This window comes from Rousettus aegyptiacus, unplaced genomic scaffold (assembly GCF_014176215.1).
Source record: "Rousettus aegyptiacus isolate mRouAeg1 unplaced genomic scaffold, mRouAeg1.p scaffold_m13_p_13, whole genome shotgun sequence".
In the NCBI taxonomy this organism is placed as follows: domain Eukaryota; kingdom Metazoa; phylum Chordata; class Mammalia; order Chiroptera; family Pteropodidae; genus Rousettus; species Rousettus aegyptiacus.
Window position 1 is genome coordinate 56,811,955 of NW_023416288.1, and position 21,414 is coordinate 56,833,368.

General features: G+C 40.3%; 1 protein-coding gene and 1 pseudogene across 12 annotated transcripts in view; one reads left to right on the plus strand and one right to left on the minus strand.

Moving 5' to 3' along the window:
- The window catches only part of DGKI (diacylglycerol kinase iota), a 367,036-nt gene that overhangs the window by 190,044 nt on the left and 155,578 nt on the right, over nucleotides 1–21,414 (plus strand). For all 12 annotated transcript variants that reach the window (XM_036230859.1, XM_036230852.1, XM_016122880.2 and 9 more), the window contains 5 exons: nucleotides 4,967–5,049; nucleotides 6,944–7,004; nucleotides 16,162–16,275; nucleotides 17,669–17,806; nucleotides 20,958–21,036. In XM_036230859.1, the coding sequence (XP_036086752.1) occupies nucleotides 4,967–5,049; nucleotides 6,944–7,004; nucleotides 16,162–16,275; nucleotides 17,669–17,806; nucleotides 20,958–21,036 (475 nt within the window). The remainder of the gene's footprint in view (nucleotides 1–4,966; nucleotides 5,050–6,943; nucleotides 7,005–16,161; nucleotides 16,276–17,668; nucleotides 17,807–20,957; nucleotides 21,037–21,414) is intronic.
- LOC118611222 lies at nucleotides 13,712–13,827 on the minus strand (annotated as a pseudogene).

Genomic DNA, 21,414 nt, shown 5'->3' on the forward strand with positions numbered 1-21,414 from the left:
CTTCCGTTCTTTAAAATAATTAGACTATATTGCCATCTGCTGGCAAGTAAAATATCTGTAGCTTCTTTTCTTCCTCCAGTACTTTGTACACGGAAAATTTCCAGCACTTCGCGGGAATATATTGAGACGAACAGATATAGGAACTGCTTCTTCTTCCTTTTTCAAATAATCCCTTCTTTAAAACAGATGCTTTCCTGTATCTGTTTTCCTAACACTTAAGGTTGAGATGATACCGGGTGTTCTGCAGAGCTTTAGAACTCTTGTTATTACCAGGATCTGAATTATTTGAGGGAGCAACCATTGGAATCAGGGGCCATAATGTCAACTTTGAGTGTTTTGTCCTGGGGAGAAGAGTTTGTACAGGGAACATAAAGCTTGCTCCCGCATAATCCCTTTCTCCGTATGAAATCCCGAGGGCTCCAGAAATAAGCCCCGTCTCTTCCACCCATCTCCGCTTTAAGTTCAAAACGTTTGATTTTTCTTAGATGCCTCGAACTCATTAGCATCTTTCTACCTGAGTCTTACAGACCCTTCTGATATCTCCCAGTGGTTCCTGCTTTCACACTCTCTCTCCTTCATGCTCCCTCGTGAACTTTATCTGCCAGTGACGTAAATGACAAGTTTAAGGTTAAGCAGGTGTTCTGACCACCAGGGTGATTCTAAGTAGCCAGTCCTGAGAGTCGGGGTGGCGAGATGCTGGTGCCTCCCTGTGCAGTGGGAAATCCCAGAACTGAGGTGTGGCACAAGTTGGACACACCTGGATCGGCGCCCCCAGGGACCTTATTGGTGGGTGATAGGCAGAGGGGGTATTCGATCTGTAGCCAAGCTCACATCATGTTCACATCGCTGTCGGCAGACAGGCTTCCCCAGACCGGGGCTGCCCTTCCTAAGTCGGGGGCAAGTCAACCAAAGTGAGGAGAAGGAGGAGACAAAAAGTGTCAATAACTTCAAGCATTTGAGTTCCCAAACTGTTTCTAAATACTTGGACAAATGACTTCAAGGAAGGTGTTATTTTCTGCAGTGCTCAACTTGGGGATAAATCAAGAATCATTATGTTAGGATGAAATTTTAGTCTCTTAAAGCTTAATAGGCTGGAAAAAGGGCAGAAAGGCAGTCAGCTGATGATGGCACCTGTCAAATATCAATCTCGAGATCTACTTGTCAGGCCAGCCTCACAGATAGAATGAAAACAACCAAACAATGAATCTGTGGCCTGTCCCTTTTCCAAGTCACAATATTGATGGGAATGTCGGGGTGGCTGTCTTCATCTGCTCAGGCTGCTGTGACAGAATACCATAGACTGGGTGGCTGATAAACAACAGAAATTTATTTTTCACAGTTCTGGAGTCTAGAAGTCCAAGATCAAGGCACCAGCCATTTCGATGTCTGGTGAGAACGCACCTCCTGGTTCACAGATGACCACCTTCTCACTTTGTCCTCACATGGCAGCAGAGGGAGAGAGCTTTCTGGGGTCTCTTTTATAAGGGTGCTAATCCCATTCATGGAGGCTCCACCCTCAAGGCCTAAGCACCTCCCCAAGACCCCCTTCCTAACATCATCATATTGAGGGGTAGGATTTCATCATCTGAATCTCAGAGGAATACAAACGTTCAGTCTGTAACAGTGGCTAAGACCCGCCCACTAAACCACCTAGCCCTTTTGATAGCTGCAGGACCTGGATGTCTAGCTCCTCAATCTGTAGCTAGACTGGTGCATCAAACGTAAGTCTGACTCCCCTAATTAAAACATTTCGGCAAGCGTTTTTTTTTATTTTTGTAAAATGAAGCCCGAGCTCCTTACCGTGGATGACTTCATCTGCAGCTGGGGCTGTATCATCACCCACAACTCCTGCCTCATGGTTTGAAGACTGGACAGGATGTGGCTTTTCTGTGACCTGTCTTGCCATGTCTCATGCCTTTACCCTAAAACTTCTTCCTCTACTTATCTTTCAAGACAAAGTCCAAGTATCATATATAAGAAGCCTCCATCCAATCCCCAATCTTGGGCTTAGAGTATCTCTGGTTACTTGGATTTCTCAGTAGGCCTCTCTAACATAGCATTTACCATCTTTAATCAACTAATTTATTGCATTGCTCTCCTTCTGAGCTCTTGAGTGTGCGCCCACGAGTACAGAGTCAGAGCCCAATACATGTCTATTAAGTAAATTAGATATTCCTTTGGCGTCATTTGGGGACGGTTTGAAATAATCACTTGGAAACTCCTCCTCCCACTACCTTTTATTGTCCTTGGGCATTTCCTATTGTCTGGGCAGTTCTTTCCAGACTCTAGATAATTATTATGTGATAACACCTCCATGACAAGGCTCCCTGAGTAACACATCCAAATGTCGCGACCCACGCGAGAGTTATGGTTCTTTGATGAAGACTGATGTACTGTTTGAGCTGACCCATCCTTCGTTGATTCTCCGTATCCCCAAATCATTATATTTCATTTTCTGAATAATGCATAGAACGTCCCCTTGAGAGCAGCATCTTCTCTGTGTTGTCCATCTCTCTGTGCCTAGAACATAGCGGGAGAGTGGATGAATCCTGTTTATTTCTCTCTAGAACGATCTACTTATTTTCTGGGAGGTAGTTTTCGCCCCACCCATCCTGTCCCCTAGCACCCAGAAAGAACAGTTTTATCACCCCAAAGGAATACCCATTCTCACAATATCTTAAAAAGTTCTGTGGTCCATGAGTAATATTCCATTGTATATATGTACCACAGCTTCTTCAGCCATTCAGAAAGATTCCTTTTGAGAGAAGTAATTATCTCATGCCCGAATGTAATGTACAGCTATACGAGTTATCCCTGCACAGCCCGTGAGGACATTATTCCAATTGGCTGCAATGTAAATGGCGCCTCCTACGGGTGTGCGGTGCAAAACTTGCCAGCCTTAATCCCCCTTCCTCAAAAGGATGCGTGGAGACAATTAGGTGTTCCAACTAACACAAACCGAAAACGAGCAAAAACAAAAGATGTGGTTACTTGGACCTTCTAGAGAAATTTTAGATTAAGAAAATAACCTCTAAAGGTTTCGTATTTTCTTTTTCTTTTAGGCAAAGCAGCCCTTGGCTGACCTCACAGATCGCAAGGAACTTGTCAGTTTACAATCCCTTATTTTTATTATTTTTATTTATTTATTATTTTTTTACGCCTACAGCACCTGGTCTTCCTAGGTGGTCTCCCATCCAAGTACTAACCAGGCACAGGCCTGCTTAGCTTTGTATTTTTATTTTTCGAAAGGTGTTGAATAGCTAGTATTGTATACATAACAGGAGAAGCTGAAATCAAAATGTACACTCAGCGGTAGCCAAAGGCAGAAAGGAATGATTAATGACAGTGATTTATATCGCACTGGGAATCTAACGCTGAAAAATTAATTTTCTAGCAAGTCTGTTGGAGATGTTTTATAAATTGGTTTGTCATTAAAATGACTTTACAGAAAAGATTACTTGAGATAATCCTTGACCGACTCGATACCAAGGCCCAGTGTGGAAAGACAATGATCCAGTAGTTAGTGTTATGGATCTAAATCTATGTCTGAATTTTATAGGAAGCAAAATATGTCGTTTGGTGAAACTGAAGGATTAGTTGTAATAATTAAGGATAGAATGTTATTCCTGAATTTATAGCAAGCACACGACAGAGCAGATCTCTTAAATTATAGGTTTAGATGAAAAGTGGAACAAAAGACCTGAATTGGCCTCTGTAACAACTGGCATAACAATGTGATAATTATAAACTACACTTTAGCCCTCACGCCCTCAAGTGTAATTTAATGAACAGATTAACGAGGAGCAAAAAAGAAAAGGATTAACATTTACAAAGACCTATTCTGTGCCATATAGTATGTTAGATACTAACTACTATTGACTCATTTAATTCTCATAATCACTCTGAAAAGTACACATTGCTCTCCTACTTTATGTGCTGAATTTCTCCAAGATTATAAATGCTGTCACCCAGTGTTCCAAGTTATTTTTGAATCAAATATCATGCTATTTTTACTACTAGGATGACTCTCAAATATAGCATAGTAGGTACACGAAATTAGAAGTATTTTAAGAAAGATCAATCATGATGTCTAATGAAGGAACTATAATTATAAGCAACAAATGCTGCTGAACTGATCAAATATTATTTGCTATGGTCCACAATGATGTAAAATGAGGCCCTATTCATTTTAAAAAGCTCTTTAGATGCTGCTTAATAAAAGATCCTTCTTTCATTTCTACTTTGCTCATCACTTTAAAAAATGACCTTCAGAACTCTATTTGCCATGATGATCGTCTCTATAAATGTCGCATTTACTTAAAATGCTCCTGAAATGTTCACATGAGAAAGAAACGTTTGTCTCAGACAAACATATACAGACATGGAAATTGAAAAATGTCAACGTTAAGATTTGATACCACTAATTGGAGAAGTTATATGTATGTATATTATAAATAATGGGAGCCTGTGACATTTTTGCTTCAGTTAATAATTGCCCGTATTTCACATTACGCAAAGCAATAGTAATCTGCACGAAAAATGAAAGATTAATGTTAAATTAGGTAGGCTGACTAATAAGTTTGCTACATGGATTTTCATATATTAAGTAATGATGGCAAAACTGATAGATACTATTCATTAAGCACCTATTGCATGTTAGTTACTGTGATGTGCTCCTAAAATATCATTGCATTTAATTCTTGCAAGAAGTCTGCGAACTAGGCATTCTTGCCTCATGTTAAAGAGAGAGGAGGTGAGCCTAATGTAAGGAAGGAATGGATTAAACAAAAGTTTAATCTGGGCAATCAATCTATATATATCGTTGGCCAAAGACCGTGATTTTAACTGTTTCTTTATGCTGTTAATAATTCGATATTATTTTAAATAACGGGATTTATTTATATTTTTTAAATAAGCAGCTAATATTTGGAAATTTCTTCCCATCGTCATTCTTTTTCCCTTACAGGGAACCAAAGTCCTGCAGATGTTCATGTGGTACCTGAATCCACGGCAAGTCTTTGATCTTTCTCAGGAAGGGCCAAAAGATGCGTAAGTCTGGAAATACCCTCCGTGGTCCATACCATTATAGGCAAGTGAGAAGGACTTCCTGCTTTGGCATCAAAGTGCATTATTTGGTTACCTTGTGAAATATTTTCTTACCCCCTCTCATCTACTTTCTCATCTGTACCATCCTCTTTTAAAACGTCATCTGGTGCTTTCCTTCCTAGTCTTCATCGGGTTAACTTCCTTCAAAACATGTATTTTCAGTTGTTACTCAGTTGAGTCTTTTCTGTGTGTTTGCTGCTTGGGTACATGCATGCAATTGTGGGTTAGGAGAAAGCCTGCAAATTGAGAAAGGATCCACCAATTTTCTATTTATGCAGATACAGCTTTGGAGATGTACGTTAATAGGAATGTGTCTTTGGGGAGAGTGGCCATATTTGTTTACGAATATATTCTTATATTTGAATCAGAGGGTGTGTGTGTGTGTGTGTGTATCTGTGTCCACTTGAGAGATTGATTAATTGAGGAGACATTTTAATTCCTGCTCAATCTCTTTTCTGAGCTGTTCAGAAATTTTACACTCTGTTTTTTGTTAGAAGTGTTGACAATAAAGTCTAGATGGAGATGACGCGTGTCTAACTTCTTCCCTTGGTGGAGAGAAGAGGATGTGCTGGGAAAGGACAGAGACATTGTTACTGCTTTCTGACTCTCTTTAAAAAAACCCATCTATTAAGATAGTTTGGATATTATCTGATAATATCCAAAATTAGAACTTAAGGGATACTAATTATTTTTAACAAGTAATAATGTCAGAGTCAAAGAAACATCAGCTTGGATAATTTCTAAAGAAATGATATTCTTGTATGTAATGGGTAAATTATATACATATATATATTTAAGCATGCATGAGGACATTAAATATAAATTGCTACTAATGTTCTCTTAACCTATAAACTTCTTCCCCACTAGAGTTTGCTGTAAGACTTCTATATTTTTTTTCTGTATTTGGGTGCACTAAGGCAAATCTGGTACTCTGACTTTTGTCCTTTTAGATGCTTAATTTTCTTAAGGTTTCACCACTTTAGTTAAACTTTAGGTAGATACTTCATAGATCAGCAAGACAACATAGCAAGACAGGAAATATTTTTAGGGAAAATATTATTTGATTTAAATAGGTGATGTTTTCTAGAACAAATCCATTAACAACTTCATTTAGGAAAACAACTTCACTTAAGCAAACATTTTTATAGGCGTGGTATCGCTGCATTTTCTTAAGATTCACCATGAAAAATAAAATAATCTAATTTTAGCAGGCAAATTCAAAATAAAGGAAAACCAGTAAAACTTTCCTCTTTGGGCTGAGGTGTATAATGGGGGTTTGACTGTTAAGTGAGTTGAGAGGTAGATGGCATTACGGATGTGGCAATGGGTTATCTTCTCCCTGTTTTTCTGAAAAAGGTTTTTTAGGATTAAGAATGGGAAGTTGAGGTTTGAAAAATAAATAGATCCAGGAAAAGCTAATAAAATACAAGGAGGAAATGTATAAGGCCAATTTATTGTCAATTAATGATGATTTTCTTCGAGAAAGGAGGGAGGAGAATGATGGGAAAAGAAAAAGAAGAAAGTCAAAACTAATGAGGAAAATAATGTGAGTTGACACATTAATAGGAATTAAGGGAAATAAAACTCTAGGACATCCTAAAATCCCATTCTAGTGTCAGCCACTTAAAAACGATGTTTGCTGCCAGCCTCTGGTCCAATTGTTGGCATCAGCCCTCATGTGATTGCTTGGTAACTGGTTTTGATGTTGTCATTATCCTCACGATTATACATTTTCTCCACAGGATACTCTACCCTCCCACCCCCATTTTCGTATTTTCTCTTTGCCATGGCCAGTGATGTGCTCTTTTGCTAACTTTTTCTTCTATTTCCTCTACAGGCTTGAGCTGTACAGGAAGGTACCGAATCTGCGGATTCTGGCCTGTGGTGGCGATGGAACGGTAGGTCCCTGAAATAGAATCCAACTCTCTCCCTGATCTCTTTCATCTTTCTTTCGTTCTTCTTATTCTTTCCCTTTATTCGTCCTCTTTATTCTTGCCCACCTCACGCTCTTTCCAATCCCCTAAAGCAGGGGTCCCCAACCCCTGGGCCATGGACTGGGACTGGATCCGTGGCCTGTTAGGAACGGGGCCACACAGCAGGAGGTGAGCGGTGGGTACGTGAGTGAAGCTTTGTCTGTATTTGCAGCCGCTCCCCAGCACTAGCGTCACCGCCTCAGCTCCGCCTCAGATCATCGGGCATTAGAATCTCATAGGAGCACCGGTCCCTGGTGCCACAAAGGTTGGGGACCGCCTGCTGCCCTAAAGATCATTAATTCGTCCCATCTATAGTCATTTTTGAAGGAAAGATAAAATCGGGCTAAAGTTTAATGCCATGGATCTATTTTCCTCTGTTTTATGTGTCTCATCTATTTCTCCATTTGCCCTCCACTTATGTTGATATATTTTGCAGAAGCAAAGAACGTGATGTTTAGATTCTGCTGTCCAGTGTCTCTTTCTTCTGTATTTGAAGTCTGCTCTTGCAAGACCTCGGCTTTTGTTATGAATTATCATTGGCTTTTCTCTAATCTCCCTAATTAGAATGTTTTATTTTCAAAAGTAGCAACAGAATCTTCTAATTTTATCTTTCATAATACATGAGCACTTAATGCAGTGTTGGATACACAGTATGTACTAATAAATGACACTGGGCAAAAAAGAACAGTGATTCCGCTGGTCCTTTAAGATACTCTGTAGAGAGAAAAACACTTTTTTTGATGGGAAAATAGTATTTACCATTCTCAAGTTTCACAATACACATTATTATCTTATAATATTTATCACAAAATCTTAAAGAAGCCAAACCTATTTCATTTTGTTTAACCTAGTGTTTTCCAAAATTATTTGACCATGGAATTTTGTTTCTCCCATAATATCAATTAAATTTCAATCAATTATAGTGTTCTTGGGAGACATATTTAGAGATATGATAGTGTGGGATTTTCATAACTTTCTTTGGTAAGAATTACATCCAAACAAATATACAAATATATATAAATTCATATATTTAATTAATTTGTTATGTATCTAATTTAATACGTACACAGATTAGTTATATTTAATAAAAGGGTGAACTCATTTGTGACTCTTTATTACGGTTATCTTCCTTATTTCAGAAGCTAATTACCTTCTTATATACTTCGGCACCTCTCCCATATCTTTTCTCTTCCAAATCTCATTGGCAGCAGCAGACAAGCTGAGGTTATGCCTGGTGTCCTGAATTCATAGTTCTTCCTTTCTCTTTCTTAAGTGACCATGACCTCAAGTGCACATCAGCAACCTATTTCATCTCCTGATCTTGGGCTTCCTCCTCGACTGAGTGTACCACCTTCCAGATTTCCCCTTCACCCACTGAACCTCCCATCGCCCCCACCCCCCACCTTGCTTTCTTCTTTCCTTCCTCTACCCAGCAGATACGTGTAGGAAGCACTGTTCTAGGCTATGCGATATTGAGGCATTCTCTGCAATTAGATAAGTATTTAAAAACATGGGATTTCAAAGTATAAAGGACAAAGAGAGAAGTCAGCCGAGTTCAGACACTTGTGAAACACCTGTAATTACGGAGTCTGAGCCAGAGTTCAAGAGGAAAATGAAAAGCTAGAAGGGAAAGGTAGTCTAACCTGCGAAGCAAACAAACCAAAAAAGGAGTTTCAAGTAAAAGGAGAGACTGGAGAATTATCATTGAATTTGCAGACTCGGAAGTAACTGGTGGTTTTCAAGATAATAGTTGCAATAGAATCTCTGGGACAAAACCCAAGATGATGAGTAAGTGAGAGTTGATATGTCCCTAATGGATCCTAATGACTAGGCCCAATTACAGTGTTGAATATCGATGAACGTACTTTGTTGCCATTAATATCATCCTCTTTGACATGTAGACTCCTTGATTTTACATCTTTTTTTATCCCATCTTATTCTAGCATTTCTTCTTTAAATACACCATAATTAATGGGTATTCCAGAAGGCTTAAACATAACTTTTATGTTCTAGATACTTTTTTTTCTCTCTTAGAGACCTTATCTATGTTCCTAACTTCAGTTTTCACATCTTTACACATAACTCACAAATGCACTGGACATTTACTCGGGTCCCTTGCAACAGGCTAATTATTTTTGTCAACAGTAGTCTCTGTAGTCCAATCACTCAGAATTAAAACTTTGCCTCACTTGTATCTTATGTAGGAACAGGTTTTATTTTATTTTACCTTGTTAAACTAAGGTGTTTTATGAAAGGTATATGGGGTTTATGAAATATTTATCAAGGCATATGATTGATATTTTAAATATTGTCAGTTCGGAATATGAAAGTTTTAATTTTTGTTGGTGGCAGAGTTTATATAAAAAAGAGGTTTCCTGGTGAGTGTCTGAAGAAAAACTGCTGGCTTTAGGCAAGTGAGTATAATTCTGGAGAGCGTCAGGTATATATTTGACATAAGATGTTTAGCTTTTCATTAACATACTGTCACTATAAAGGCTGTCAGAATTCTTTCAGTATAATGACAGAGGTACAGAGAAGAAACGGAAATGGAAGATTTTTGACTGATTAAGATGAAACTATATTAACTGTTAACCATGTTAAAATGTACAACGTATTATTTAATATATAAGCACCTTGCATTAATTTGGAAAAACGTTATCAGGCTTCAATATTAATTTACTTTTATGTTATTAAAAAATACGAAGAGGCAGAAGGATGTATCTCCCGACGTTGCACTCGGAGATGGAAGAGGTAGTTCCGCCACTATGTCTATGACCTTTGGCAAGGTCCTCAACCTCTCCCGAGACATTCTAAATCTGTAAAGGGGTACGTTTGACTCTCTAAGGGTCTTCACAGCTGGAGCATTATAGTGATAGAGACCATTGCTATGCAAGAAAACTATAATGCAAGCCTCATTTTAAATTTTAAGTTTTCTAAGAAGGCATTTAAGTGAAAAAAAAATATGAAATTAATTTTACGATATAGTTTATTTAACCCAATGTAGCCAAAGTATTATCATCTCAACATGCAATCAGTATAAAATCCTTAATGAGCTATTTTATGTTCAATTGGTACTGTCTTCGAAATCTGGCATATATTTCATAAATACAGCACCTCCAGTATGGATTAGCCACACGGAGTGCTCAGTCCCCTGCTGTGGCCAGTGGCTGCATGCGTAGTCTCTTCCTCACTGGTTTGCATAATCCTGAGGTTGTCACGTTGCTGCAGATATCCTACGGGCTGGTCCCATCTGTGGTCTCTAGGCTGAGAGAGATCTCAGCTCACTCAAGAACGACCTCAGACTTTCACGTTCTCCAACTAGAATTAGCCTCTCTCTGGTCATGATTTGTATTCTCTCCCTTTCTTGCCCACGTCTGCACCCACCCAGCCCTCCGTGGCTGCCACCCTGCTTAACTATTAAAGAGCATGTGAACGTAGACACCGAAGGCACGTGCATCCTCCTCTTCTCATGGCCCCTTAGGGTGCGACATGAACCCCTTGTCATGCTCCTGTGACTGACGAACGGGGCTGGATCAGCACATCCACCTTACACCACGGCAACGTCCTTCCAAAGGCCTGGAATTAAGTTGATTTCAGCCACTCGCTTCATGCTTATGTCTTGGCTTCTCTAGATGAGGCTACACCCTAAACAGTAGGCACCTGCGTGTCTCACCTACTACAGGGAAAAAAGTAGTATTTTCCTTTAATCGATGGTGGCAGGCCGATCGCTCCAAGTCCCTCTTCTCCCGAAGCCTCAGCGTCATGCACATGCAAAGGAGGAAAGGCGTGGTCCACCTCGGCAGTAGGCAGTGTGAACGAGTCAAGGGATGTTCTAAACCTCCAATCTATTTTAAAGGCTCATACCTTGGCTTCTTTCTTGCTTTCTTTAGGGCCGATTTTAAACATTCCTTTTAGCATTTGGTGACTTCATAAACTCTTTTGCGCAAATATAAATTAAAATGCCAAAGGGAAGGGTCATGGGGTACATGTTAGAACAGGACACCCAGTCATTAAATGCTGTCTCGATTATCCGTCAGAGTTCAGACATGCTGCCCTGGTTTTCTCTGATCTCTTGGTAGGGGTGTCCTTCCTTTTCCTGCCTGCACATGACACAAGGAAATGCAACGTGCGTCCTGTTCAGATAAAATGTCAACTCACTGTCCTCTCCACCTCTGAGCCGCCTCTCCTGCTAGTATATTGCAGAATGAAAGCATTGCTCGAAATGCACTTGGAGAACGTGTAGTGACAGCTAAAGCTGCGCACGAACAGGTGGTGGCAGCATCGGCCAGCATCTGCTGCAGCAGCAGAGCCGGGCTGCTCTCGGGGACAAAGCTCGCAGCCCCACTTCCTCTCACGCACAGGAAGGAAAGAACTCTGCACACTGGAAAACGCTTTCATCTGGTCAGGGTCGTTTTCTTCAGTTGTGCTGGAAAATGTGCCGGGCGCTTTGTATTGCAGTTAATTAAATTATTTCATTGAAGGGCGCTGGGTAAGGTGGTGAAGATGATCTGGGGAAATGCGCAGGTCCCGGCAAACACTTTGGGCCCTGAGGTCTTGCATACAGTTTTGCTCTTATAAAGGACAGAGATACGGTTTAGATCTCAAGATCTCGTACGTCTCCGGCTATGGTATAGGTGTGGTTGTTTCCATTTTCTTTTTTATAGCCCCTTCCCGCCGCAGCGCGCCTCGGCCGTTGGTGTTTTTGATAATCTCTGAAAGGAAAAATCTTCGTGTTTTGATGGAGTCAGAGGTGGGATTGACTTGTGAACTTGATTGCAGAGATAGGAATAAAGCACTTCGCTTCTAGGACACTGGACCTTTATAGATGTAGGAAAAAAAGAAAAAAGAAAAGAAAAATGTAGCTTGGTCATAGCAGCTACTGTTAATTTAGCATTTCCTGTTTTTCGGGCACATGCTCAGCAATGTCTACACTTTATTTAATTAATTAATAAAATAACCCTAAGCGGCAGATATTATTCTTATCCTTTTTAAAAAACAATTTTACAAATGAGGAAACTTAGAGAGATGGCGACTTGCCTAAACTCATCCAACCAGTGCGTGATGGAGCTGGGCTTCGGACTCCGCTGGTCTCACTCCAGCTCTGCACCCTCCCGCCACCCCTACTTTACGCTGCCTTCAGAGGAAGCTGGTTGTTGGGTGGTGATGATACAGCTCCTCGGAGCTCCTCCTCTTGCTCCTCCTGTATGAAGGAAAGATACAAACCTGACTCCACCAAAGGACGGGGAGCCTAACGCTGATTGTACCCGAGAGAAAATCGGTGCTGGGAAAGACGGGAGGCATTTGATGACTCCCGGGGTGATGTGATGATGACAGACTAAGATTATCTGCTTGTATTTAGGGAAAAATGAAATATTTGACTAATCGGCTGGTGAGAAAAGGAGAGAGAATACATTAGTGCAATTTTTAAAGCCAAGTAATTGATAAGAAAGGGGAAGATCATTTCATTCAAATCGACTCTACGTTTTCGTTTTCTGCACAGGCCGAGTTTGTAAGAGGAAAGGAGACAGAGTTTAAAGGGTCGCGAGGGTTTATGCCACTTTGTGGAACTATAGCACCATGTCTCCTGGGTCTGGGCAACCTTCTCTGAGAAAACGAATAGGAACAGAGCTTAAGAGGGTTTGAATGAGGCCGGTTATACCGATCAAGACACCCCATCAATTCATGGAAGTTACAAGACACTTATTTCAAAGTCATTTGAGAGTCATTTGTATATAATGGGCTGTGGATTAAACCCTGAACCTTCCCATTTCATCACAGTATTAGCATTTTTCCTGTGATTTAGCATTTTTCTTTGCAGACTCCTTTCCAGAGGAAGTCGTTTTGTTGTGTTTGATTGTTTTCCTTTCTCTGCATCACTCCCATTGTCCCTTTCTGGCAGTCTGAATGGTTTCCAGGACCCTGACAGGTTTTCTGTGCGTGGCTCCGGCTCCCATCCTGAGATGTCAGGGGTGCTTCGGGTATGTCCGTGAGCTGCCGGGAAGTTGGGCTCACGATCAGAGAGGTTTCTCCCTCCGGCCCTAACAGGTCTGAGCTTTCTAAGGACTCTGTCCTCAGGCGCTGGTCATGATTCTCACTCTTCCTGGCCTCATCTCCAGGCCTGGAAGCTGCCGGCTTCCTGCACAGCCTCCTGCCAGCAGGGGGCGCAGTCCTAGTCCCCATCATCAGACAGGCACAAGCTCCCGGCTTCCTCGGCTTGTAGCTTTGTGTTCTGCTTGTTTCTGGCCCACAAAGATTTCTTTCTTTCTTCTATCGTTGTGTCTACAGTGAAATGGGGTATCGAAAGTGTGAACTCAGCAGTATCTTTACCAAGGATACAGTGATATATTTCTACTAAAATAACAAAAAAAAGTTAAATTTAAATCTACCCCTAAGAAAGTGGTCTGATTCATAAGTACAAACCATGCAGAGGAGGCCAATTGATCATCTCTCAGAGTTTTAAAGAGCCTGACTTCTTTTCCCGTCTCTGAATGGGATGTTGAATTAGATTCCTGCTCATTTCTATTGCATTTCTGAGAGTCTGATTCTACTCAGGGCTGTTCACATCTGCAGTCAGCGATTCATGATTGTTTGGATTTCTGATTTTTACATTTTTTTATTATTATTAATTTTTAAGCCTACAGCACGTGGTCTTCCTAGGTGGTCTCCCATCCAAGTACTAACCAGGCCCAACCCTCCTTAGCTTCCAAGATCAGACATCAGGCTTGTTCAGGGTGGCATGGCCGTAGACCGTGGACTGTGGCTTCACTGGGGCACAAACCCAGGACCTTCTGCGTGTAAAGCAGGCGTGCTAACCGCTACACTATGGAACCACGTCCTGATTTTTAAATTTTTTAAATGATGTTTAAACCCCCTTCTTGTAGTTTATTAGAGGCACCTACTTTAACTGTGTTTAGTTCATGCTTTTAGCAGCCCAGGAACAATGTCTAGCACAGCCGTCGGAGCTGTTAGCATCTGGCACTCCTAGCTGCCTCCCTCCCTGCCGCCCACCCCCCACCCACCTTGTACCTCAATAGCAAGCTTTGTTAGTATTGCGTGTAGAATAAGAACCAAGGAAGCACTGAGTGGAAATCTAAGGAGCTGTCTGGGAGTCAATTATCGAGTTCGAGGGATGGAAGAGTTTTTGGACACTTGTGGATTTTTTAGCTTTTCGCATCGGATGAACGTTGTGCGATGCCTTTCTAGAAGGTCGACACAATTTTAGACTTCTTGATGGACAGGCAAGTTTTTCTTCCTGGGAAGTGATCTTTGCAAAGGAGAAAGGGTTTTGGATGGGAGTCTGGGGACCTGATCGGACTTCAACGCTGTCACTTCTACTTATGTAGTCTTGAGCCAATTACGTGGCCTCTCTGCACCTCCGTTAACAAGTCTGCAAATTAACTGAATTTGAATAAGCAGTTTCTAAGGTTTCTCCAGTACTTCAGAGATTCTGAAGTACATGGCACTGTCTCCAGGACGGTCAGGCTGTCCCCAGAACTGGGTTTAGTTCTTTATTTAAAGGCTCCCTGGAACCAGAGTGGCTAAGGGGTTGGCCTCTGGTGTCTGGCACACCTAGTTTGGAATGCCAGCTCTACCACGTAAATGAGGTGATATGAAGAAGGGCATGGAATTTTTCAAGTCTCAGTTTCCTTATCTGTAAAACGGAGATGAAAATTTTATCTATCTGATAGAGTTGTTTGGAAGTTTAATAAGATAACTCATTAGAGAACTTTGTTCTGGGACTAGCCCATAAGCAGCAAATCAGTCTGTTATTCTTTGTGAACAGTAAACTCCTTGAAAGGAGGCATTCCACTTTATTTATCTCAGCCTAGCTTATTTACATTTTTATTTCAATAGCTTAGTTTTGTGTTTTATATAGGGTAGTGTTCAATGAATGTATTGTTAAAGTATAATTTCAAAAAAAAATTTAGAAAACATGGTTCATACAAATATAGAATGAATACATGTCAAAAATTTATTTAGTTCTTTAACAAAGGAACTAACAAAACAATAAAGCTGATTTATTGGAAATGTAGAAGAAAAGCATTATGTAGCTTATGCCAAAATATTTTTTTCTAAATTTGAGACAAAATTTGTTTATGTCCTCTGGGGGAATAAAACTATAACCTTTAAAGTAACCTTCTCTTCTTGATATTTACATCTTTTTAGGACAGAAATCTTCAAGTTACCCGATAGTTACAAAGTTCTTAGATAGGCCTGTAAAACACTACTCTAGAATGCCATTGTGAGGTTGTGCAGGTTTGCTTTTCCTTCTTTAAAGTTTTGGGTAATTTTTCTAAATGGTTATAATAAGACTAAACCCAAAGTATTATTTATCTTAGACAGAAAGATGATTAAACTGGAGTATGATTCTAGCGTATAAGTATCTATTTTCTACCTACACTTATAATAAGTGCTAGGTCCATCCCTAATTATGTTTTCCTGATGTTCTATCAAGGGGGATGTAGGGATATTTAAAAGAACACTACTAATTTCTAAGATTATACTATGGAGGTTTTCTGCCTACTGGTGCTGATGTGGGCCATGAAGCCTGCTAAGGTCTTTCTGTGTATTTTAGTTCACTGTATAAACAATCTTGTGAGGTAGGTATTATTATCTCCATTTTGCAAATCAAGTAAATGTCTCTCGGCGAGGTTGAATAATTTAATCGAGATGATAGAGCCAATAGGAGCCAGAATTGAAATGCAGTCTGATTCTGAGGCCTATATCACCTTCCAGGGTTCTACGTTACGTACCTCCCTCGATTTTAAACTCTCCTCTGTTTTAAAGTAGATCTCTAGTTTAGTCTGCGCTTTTAAAAATACAGATGCATGGGTCTAGTTTTGCTTCTATGATGGAACGTATAGAAAATGGTCCTTTTCCCCATAAGAGACTTGCCGTTTTGAAACTGCCTGGGACAAGTGGTCTTTCTGCTCCCTGGCCAGTGGATTGAAGCATATGTGTATGTTTTAAAGAAAAACGAAACCTTTCCGTTTTGCGCTTCAAAGTCACCTCCTCTCAGGTTATCTTCTTTGTAGCTTATCTGTCTTTCTTATCTCTCTTCTGGCCCCCGATGTGTCTGTAGGTGGGCTGGATCCTTTCTGTTTTGGACGAACTGCAGCTGAGCCCTCAGCCTCCCGTCGGGGTCCTTCCTCTGGGGACCGGCAACGACCTGGCTCGAACTCTCAACTGGGGAGGGGTAAGAACTGCTCTCGGGGGATGCCCCACGCCTCATCCAGTGACAGGGTCCCCAAATCCACAGATGTTCTAATGGAAGGGGAACATGCAAGGAGTGAGTTAGACCCAAGAATCAATGTGCCCATGAGCCGTGATTTTCTTCAGTAACGTCTTCAGTTTAAACTTATAATCAGCAAGGGAAGAGAACGTGTGGAATAAAAATCATATATGTGGGTTAGTATACAGGCTGGGGCGTTTCGAGATAGCCACTAAAAGACAGTTGGTGGCTTGTCCTCAAGTCTCCACGTAAAACAATCACACAGACGTGAGTTGGTGGTCCTGACCCTCGGCTCTGCCCAGAATAGCAAGTCGGGTTCAAGTTTACATCCTGTACTTTAGGAAATATCCCGCTTTTTCAGAGCATTTGGTTTCTGTGGTCAGGGTCATTATGGCTTTGGCTATCCAGGTAACAACCACCTGTCCTTTCCACCAGGGAGCCACTTTCAGGCAAGTGTAGTAGAGGCAGTTTACCTGTCACCAACCAGCCATTTTATTATTATTATTATTATTATTATTATTATTTTTATAGTACTAAGATAGGAAGAAGGCACAATATGCTAGCATATGGAATCCTACCAGCTTTTTATCTTCTCATATGAGACCATTGCCCGGGCTGAGCTCCATGAAAATTATCTTCATATATTAGCAGATATTAATATGGCTGGCCTCGGGTGAATGAATTAACCTCCCACGGGTCTTTATTTTTTTATATAAATAATAAATATATTCACATGAAGCATTTATTATTAATGTTAACTCCTCTCATCCAAATCAATGTCTCGACCATCCTTAATAATCATGCTGTCAGTATGGAGTGCTTGAGGGGTCGGTAGCTCCTTAACAGAGTTATTCTTCAGTCAGTCTTGCCCTAGGTCATGGAAGGAATGATGTCCTACTACAAGGTTAGGGAGAGGCGACTGAAATGGAATATTAATAAAAGAAAGTATCTATCAAATGCCACCCCAATTTTTTTCCCTCTTGCCTGCATGTACCTGTTCTGTGTATTTCCCAAATTCTTCTAGTGGGAAGCCAGAGGGAAGGGGTCCTGTTTTTACTCTGATAAAAGCAGTCACCCAGCCTGGCCCCCAATCCCTAGCAACTACTGGTTCTCAGTGTCAAAAATAATAATAATAATTCCTCACTCGACCCAGCTAGGGTTAGTATTTCTGTGCACGTTATCTATGTATGACTGTTGTCTTAAGATCTAAATACCTCGAGGAAAACCATTTACTCTCCCAGCCTTGCTAATTGCAAAATAAATAGAGAGCTCGAGGGAGCCCCTCCTTGCAAGAAATATCTTTAGCTGTGCTGTTCATGACTCAGGACAGCAATGAGTATGTCCTTTGATTTCTTAGGGCTACACTGATGAACCTGTTTCTAAGATCCTTTGCCAAGTAGAAGATGGGACGATTGTACAGCTAGATCGCTGGAACCTCCATGTGGAAAGAAATCCCGACTTGCCTCCTGAAGAACTCGAAGAGGGCGTATGTAAGGTTAGAGATCTCTCTCTCCAGCAGGAGGGAGCCCTAGAGCATCTGCCTGAGCCACAGGAAATACGTTTCTGGCTGGAGAGTCAACTGCTGATTCCTTCCTTTGAGATAAGAGGATGGTGTTTGAGTTTTTGGCTACTGGGCTATGAGTTTAACACTACTTAATGATTTATAGACTTCTAAAGACCTAGATGCCCTGCTTGAGTCCAGAGCTCAGGGCTCTGTTCCCTGTTGTTAATGTCCACACCGGAAAGACATGCATCTATTTTCTAATCTTTCAAGTTCATTGCAAACTCTTAACCTGTGAGAAGATGAAAAATATATATGTTCTGAAGCATTAGGGATATGGTCTTTCAATAGAAAGGTAACCTCCTGCGATTTCTGGTCTAATATCAAATATCCCTTATGTTTAGGAAGTATTAACTAAGCCAATATGCATCACTTGCTTGGGACTCGAAGATGCCTAAATAAATGTTTTGCCTTAATGTTTTCCCTTCAGTGATTGAGCTTTGATTTCAACCCAAGACAAACCAAGGGACACAGTTGTAAATATGCTAGTATAGGGCTTTAGTGGAACATTTGTTTCTAAGCTTTGGCCTCAATTTCAGATAAATTTGATAGATTGCCAAGTAGTCACTCTCTCCATATTACTTTCCACTTTTCTTCCATGATGGAAGAAATGTTTGTTTGCCTAAGAATCTCCAGGTGTGTTTGTGAAAAATGCAGATTACGAGGCCTAGTCCCCAGAGATTTTGATTAAGTAAAGGCAGGGTTAAGGTTTGGGCATCTGTACTTTAAAGAGCACTCCTGCTGTATTTCATTATATCATAGACTGAGGCCAAGATTTCGTGGTCGTTTTGGCCTTAAAATAGATTGAACCATATATCATTTTAGATCAAGCCAACACCCGTTTATTCATGAACATTTATTTATTAAACATATTTCGTCTTCGTAGTTTTTTTCACCTAAACCATGATCCGGAAATTAGAAGGTTTCTAGCAGATATCATGATTGCTCGGTTGGTCTTGAGTTCATAATGTCACAATGTTATTTAAGCAGTATGGATCGTCTTGGGAAATGACACTTCTTTCTCATATATTAGACTTAACAGAAGTTGGACAGAAGACAGTCGAAGCAAAAAGAAATGTACCATCTGGAAATTTTAAGGTCTTTTCTCCATTAAACTTAAAATGGTTAGGCCATCAATAGAAATCTATATTTAAATTATTTCCCAACAGCTTAAGAAATGGAAAGCCTTCTTGGTGCAGCCAGGGAACATTAATCCAAATACTTAAAGAGCTTTGAAAATGGATTTTTAAAGAGATGTGTAGGAAAGTGGGGGCAATTTTTCTTGGAAAATATGAATAAAAACTTAATAACAGACTAAATTGGGATAGTATTTATGGGATGGTGACCAGATGTTCTCCTAAGTTATCGATGGATGCTAAGGCCTGGGTTAGAATTGTAGCCAAAAGAACATAAATGGTAGAGATGAACATATCTGTGCTCTTGGCAGGATTGCCAACTCTTGCTGTCATTACCGAGGACTGGCATTTTCTTTAAGTGCGGGAACTGGACATTCTCAAATATGAAGCCAGGAAAATGAGACATGATTTTGGCCTTGTTCTATGTGTTTAGTTTCCCTCCTTGTTCTCCAGTTCTTCTAAGGGCTGATTTGACCTCTGAATCATCGTAAGCCCTGACTCATGGCCTTTTATGGGGAGCGGCGGGTGGTGGTGGGGGGAAGCATTCTTTATTTCCGTTGGAGACCAAGGCAATCCATTTTTCTTTCTTTCTTTATTAATCTCTCTCTTTCACCATCCTTCTCATTTCATTTTTCTCTTATAATGGTGCTAAGTTCTCACTCTTGTCAAACAGAAAATCTTACTGATCAAGGGACATGTGAAGCACTGTAATAAACTTACTTTTGGTATCTTGAGAGTTAAACACCTCTTTCTAACAGAAGAGAAGTACATTTCTATCTGGACGATAAACCTTATCATTATTTGGAAACATTATGCACGCTGAGATACAATCGCTTCTCTACCTACTTTAATGTTTATCTTCCACTCTGAGTTACAAAAGGAAAAGTGTAAGGAGTCACCATTTCCCTGCTAACATTTTCCACGTACTTTTCTAATTGTCCTACTGTTGAATGGAGGCCTTAAAATTTCATTAATTTTGCAGTTTTTATGCATGATTTCCGGTTGCACAGTTCTCTCTGATTCTCAGCTTGCATTCTAACAGCCAGGGCCACAGAGGACTCTGGGAAGGGAAGCTAAGGCTTGTGTGTGCATCTGTATATCTGTGTTTGCATAGTTCAGAGTCATATTAAAAATACAAGTTTTGAAGAAGATAAAAGGAGTCAAATACATGGCGATGGAAGGAGACTAGACTTTGGCTAATAAGCACACAATGAAATATACATATGTTATATTATAAAATTGTACTGCTGAAATTTTTATGATGTTATTGACCAATATTATCCCAATGAATATAATATAAAAAGATACAAAGTTTGATAGACTAATAGGAATCTGAATAATGCCAATAAATATATATGTACATATATATTTTTCTTCTAGATTGAGACTCGCTGACCATCTCCTACTGCCTTATAGCTTATATGACTTTTGTCAAAAAAATTTTTTAAACTATAGGTGAGAGATACACAGATGAAATATTATTCATTTTAAATTGCAATATTAATATGCTGAACATAAATTCTAGGAAAAAAAACGTGTGTCCACTGATTAAGTGGGTCAGACACGATCCTTACAATTGAATTCACTTTCTAAGTTTGGATAGTGAATCATTCTTTGTAACTATTGCAAACGTGCATCCTTCAGCTTAATAAGCTTCTCTTATGACAATGTCCACAAGAATGGCTCTCATTTAATAATTTGTATTTATATCCCTTGTTTCCTATACTATTTATAATATTGAGAATATTATTCGATTTGAGCTTTCACTAATGAATTAATTCAGACGTCCCCTATTCCTTCCCCACAAACGCCCTCTACCTCGAGTTGTGACTGACTGATCTGTCTCCGAGGGGGTGGCCCCAGAGACAAGGTGTCTGGCTTTCGGCTTTATTTTTCCCTTTCTGCCTGGTTACACACAACCTTACCTCTACCTTTGTTCATTGTTGCAGCTTCCCCTGAATGTTTTCAATAATTACTTCAGCCTCGGATTCGATGCCCACGTCACGCTGGAGTTCCATGAATCCAGAGGTGAGGACAGCGCCCCATTTCCGTCTCCCGGGGAGGGAGTTCCCAGCAGGTGTTTTGCGTGTTCCCTTTTGTTTGCGTTATCACTTACGTGTTGACAGCACGGTTCAGTTTCGTTTCATTGGGACCTCCATGATGACTCTGGGAGCTAGGCAATACAGGAGCTTATGACGAATGGGACCCTGAGTCCTCATTGTTAGGGTCTCGAAGACGGTAAGGACAGGACCAGATGTGTACTCTGGGTCTCAGGACTGCTCCTCTCTAAATTTAACTGGAAACTTCGAAGTTAGCAAACTGCTAAGAGTAATAAAGTTTCTTTCATGAGGAAATTTAGAGCTTCTCAAGCCACTGATTATTATGGCCTAACACGTCATAACCAGA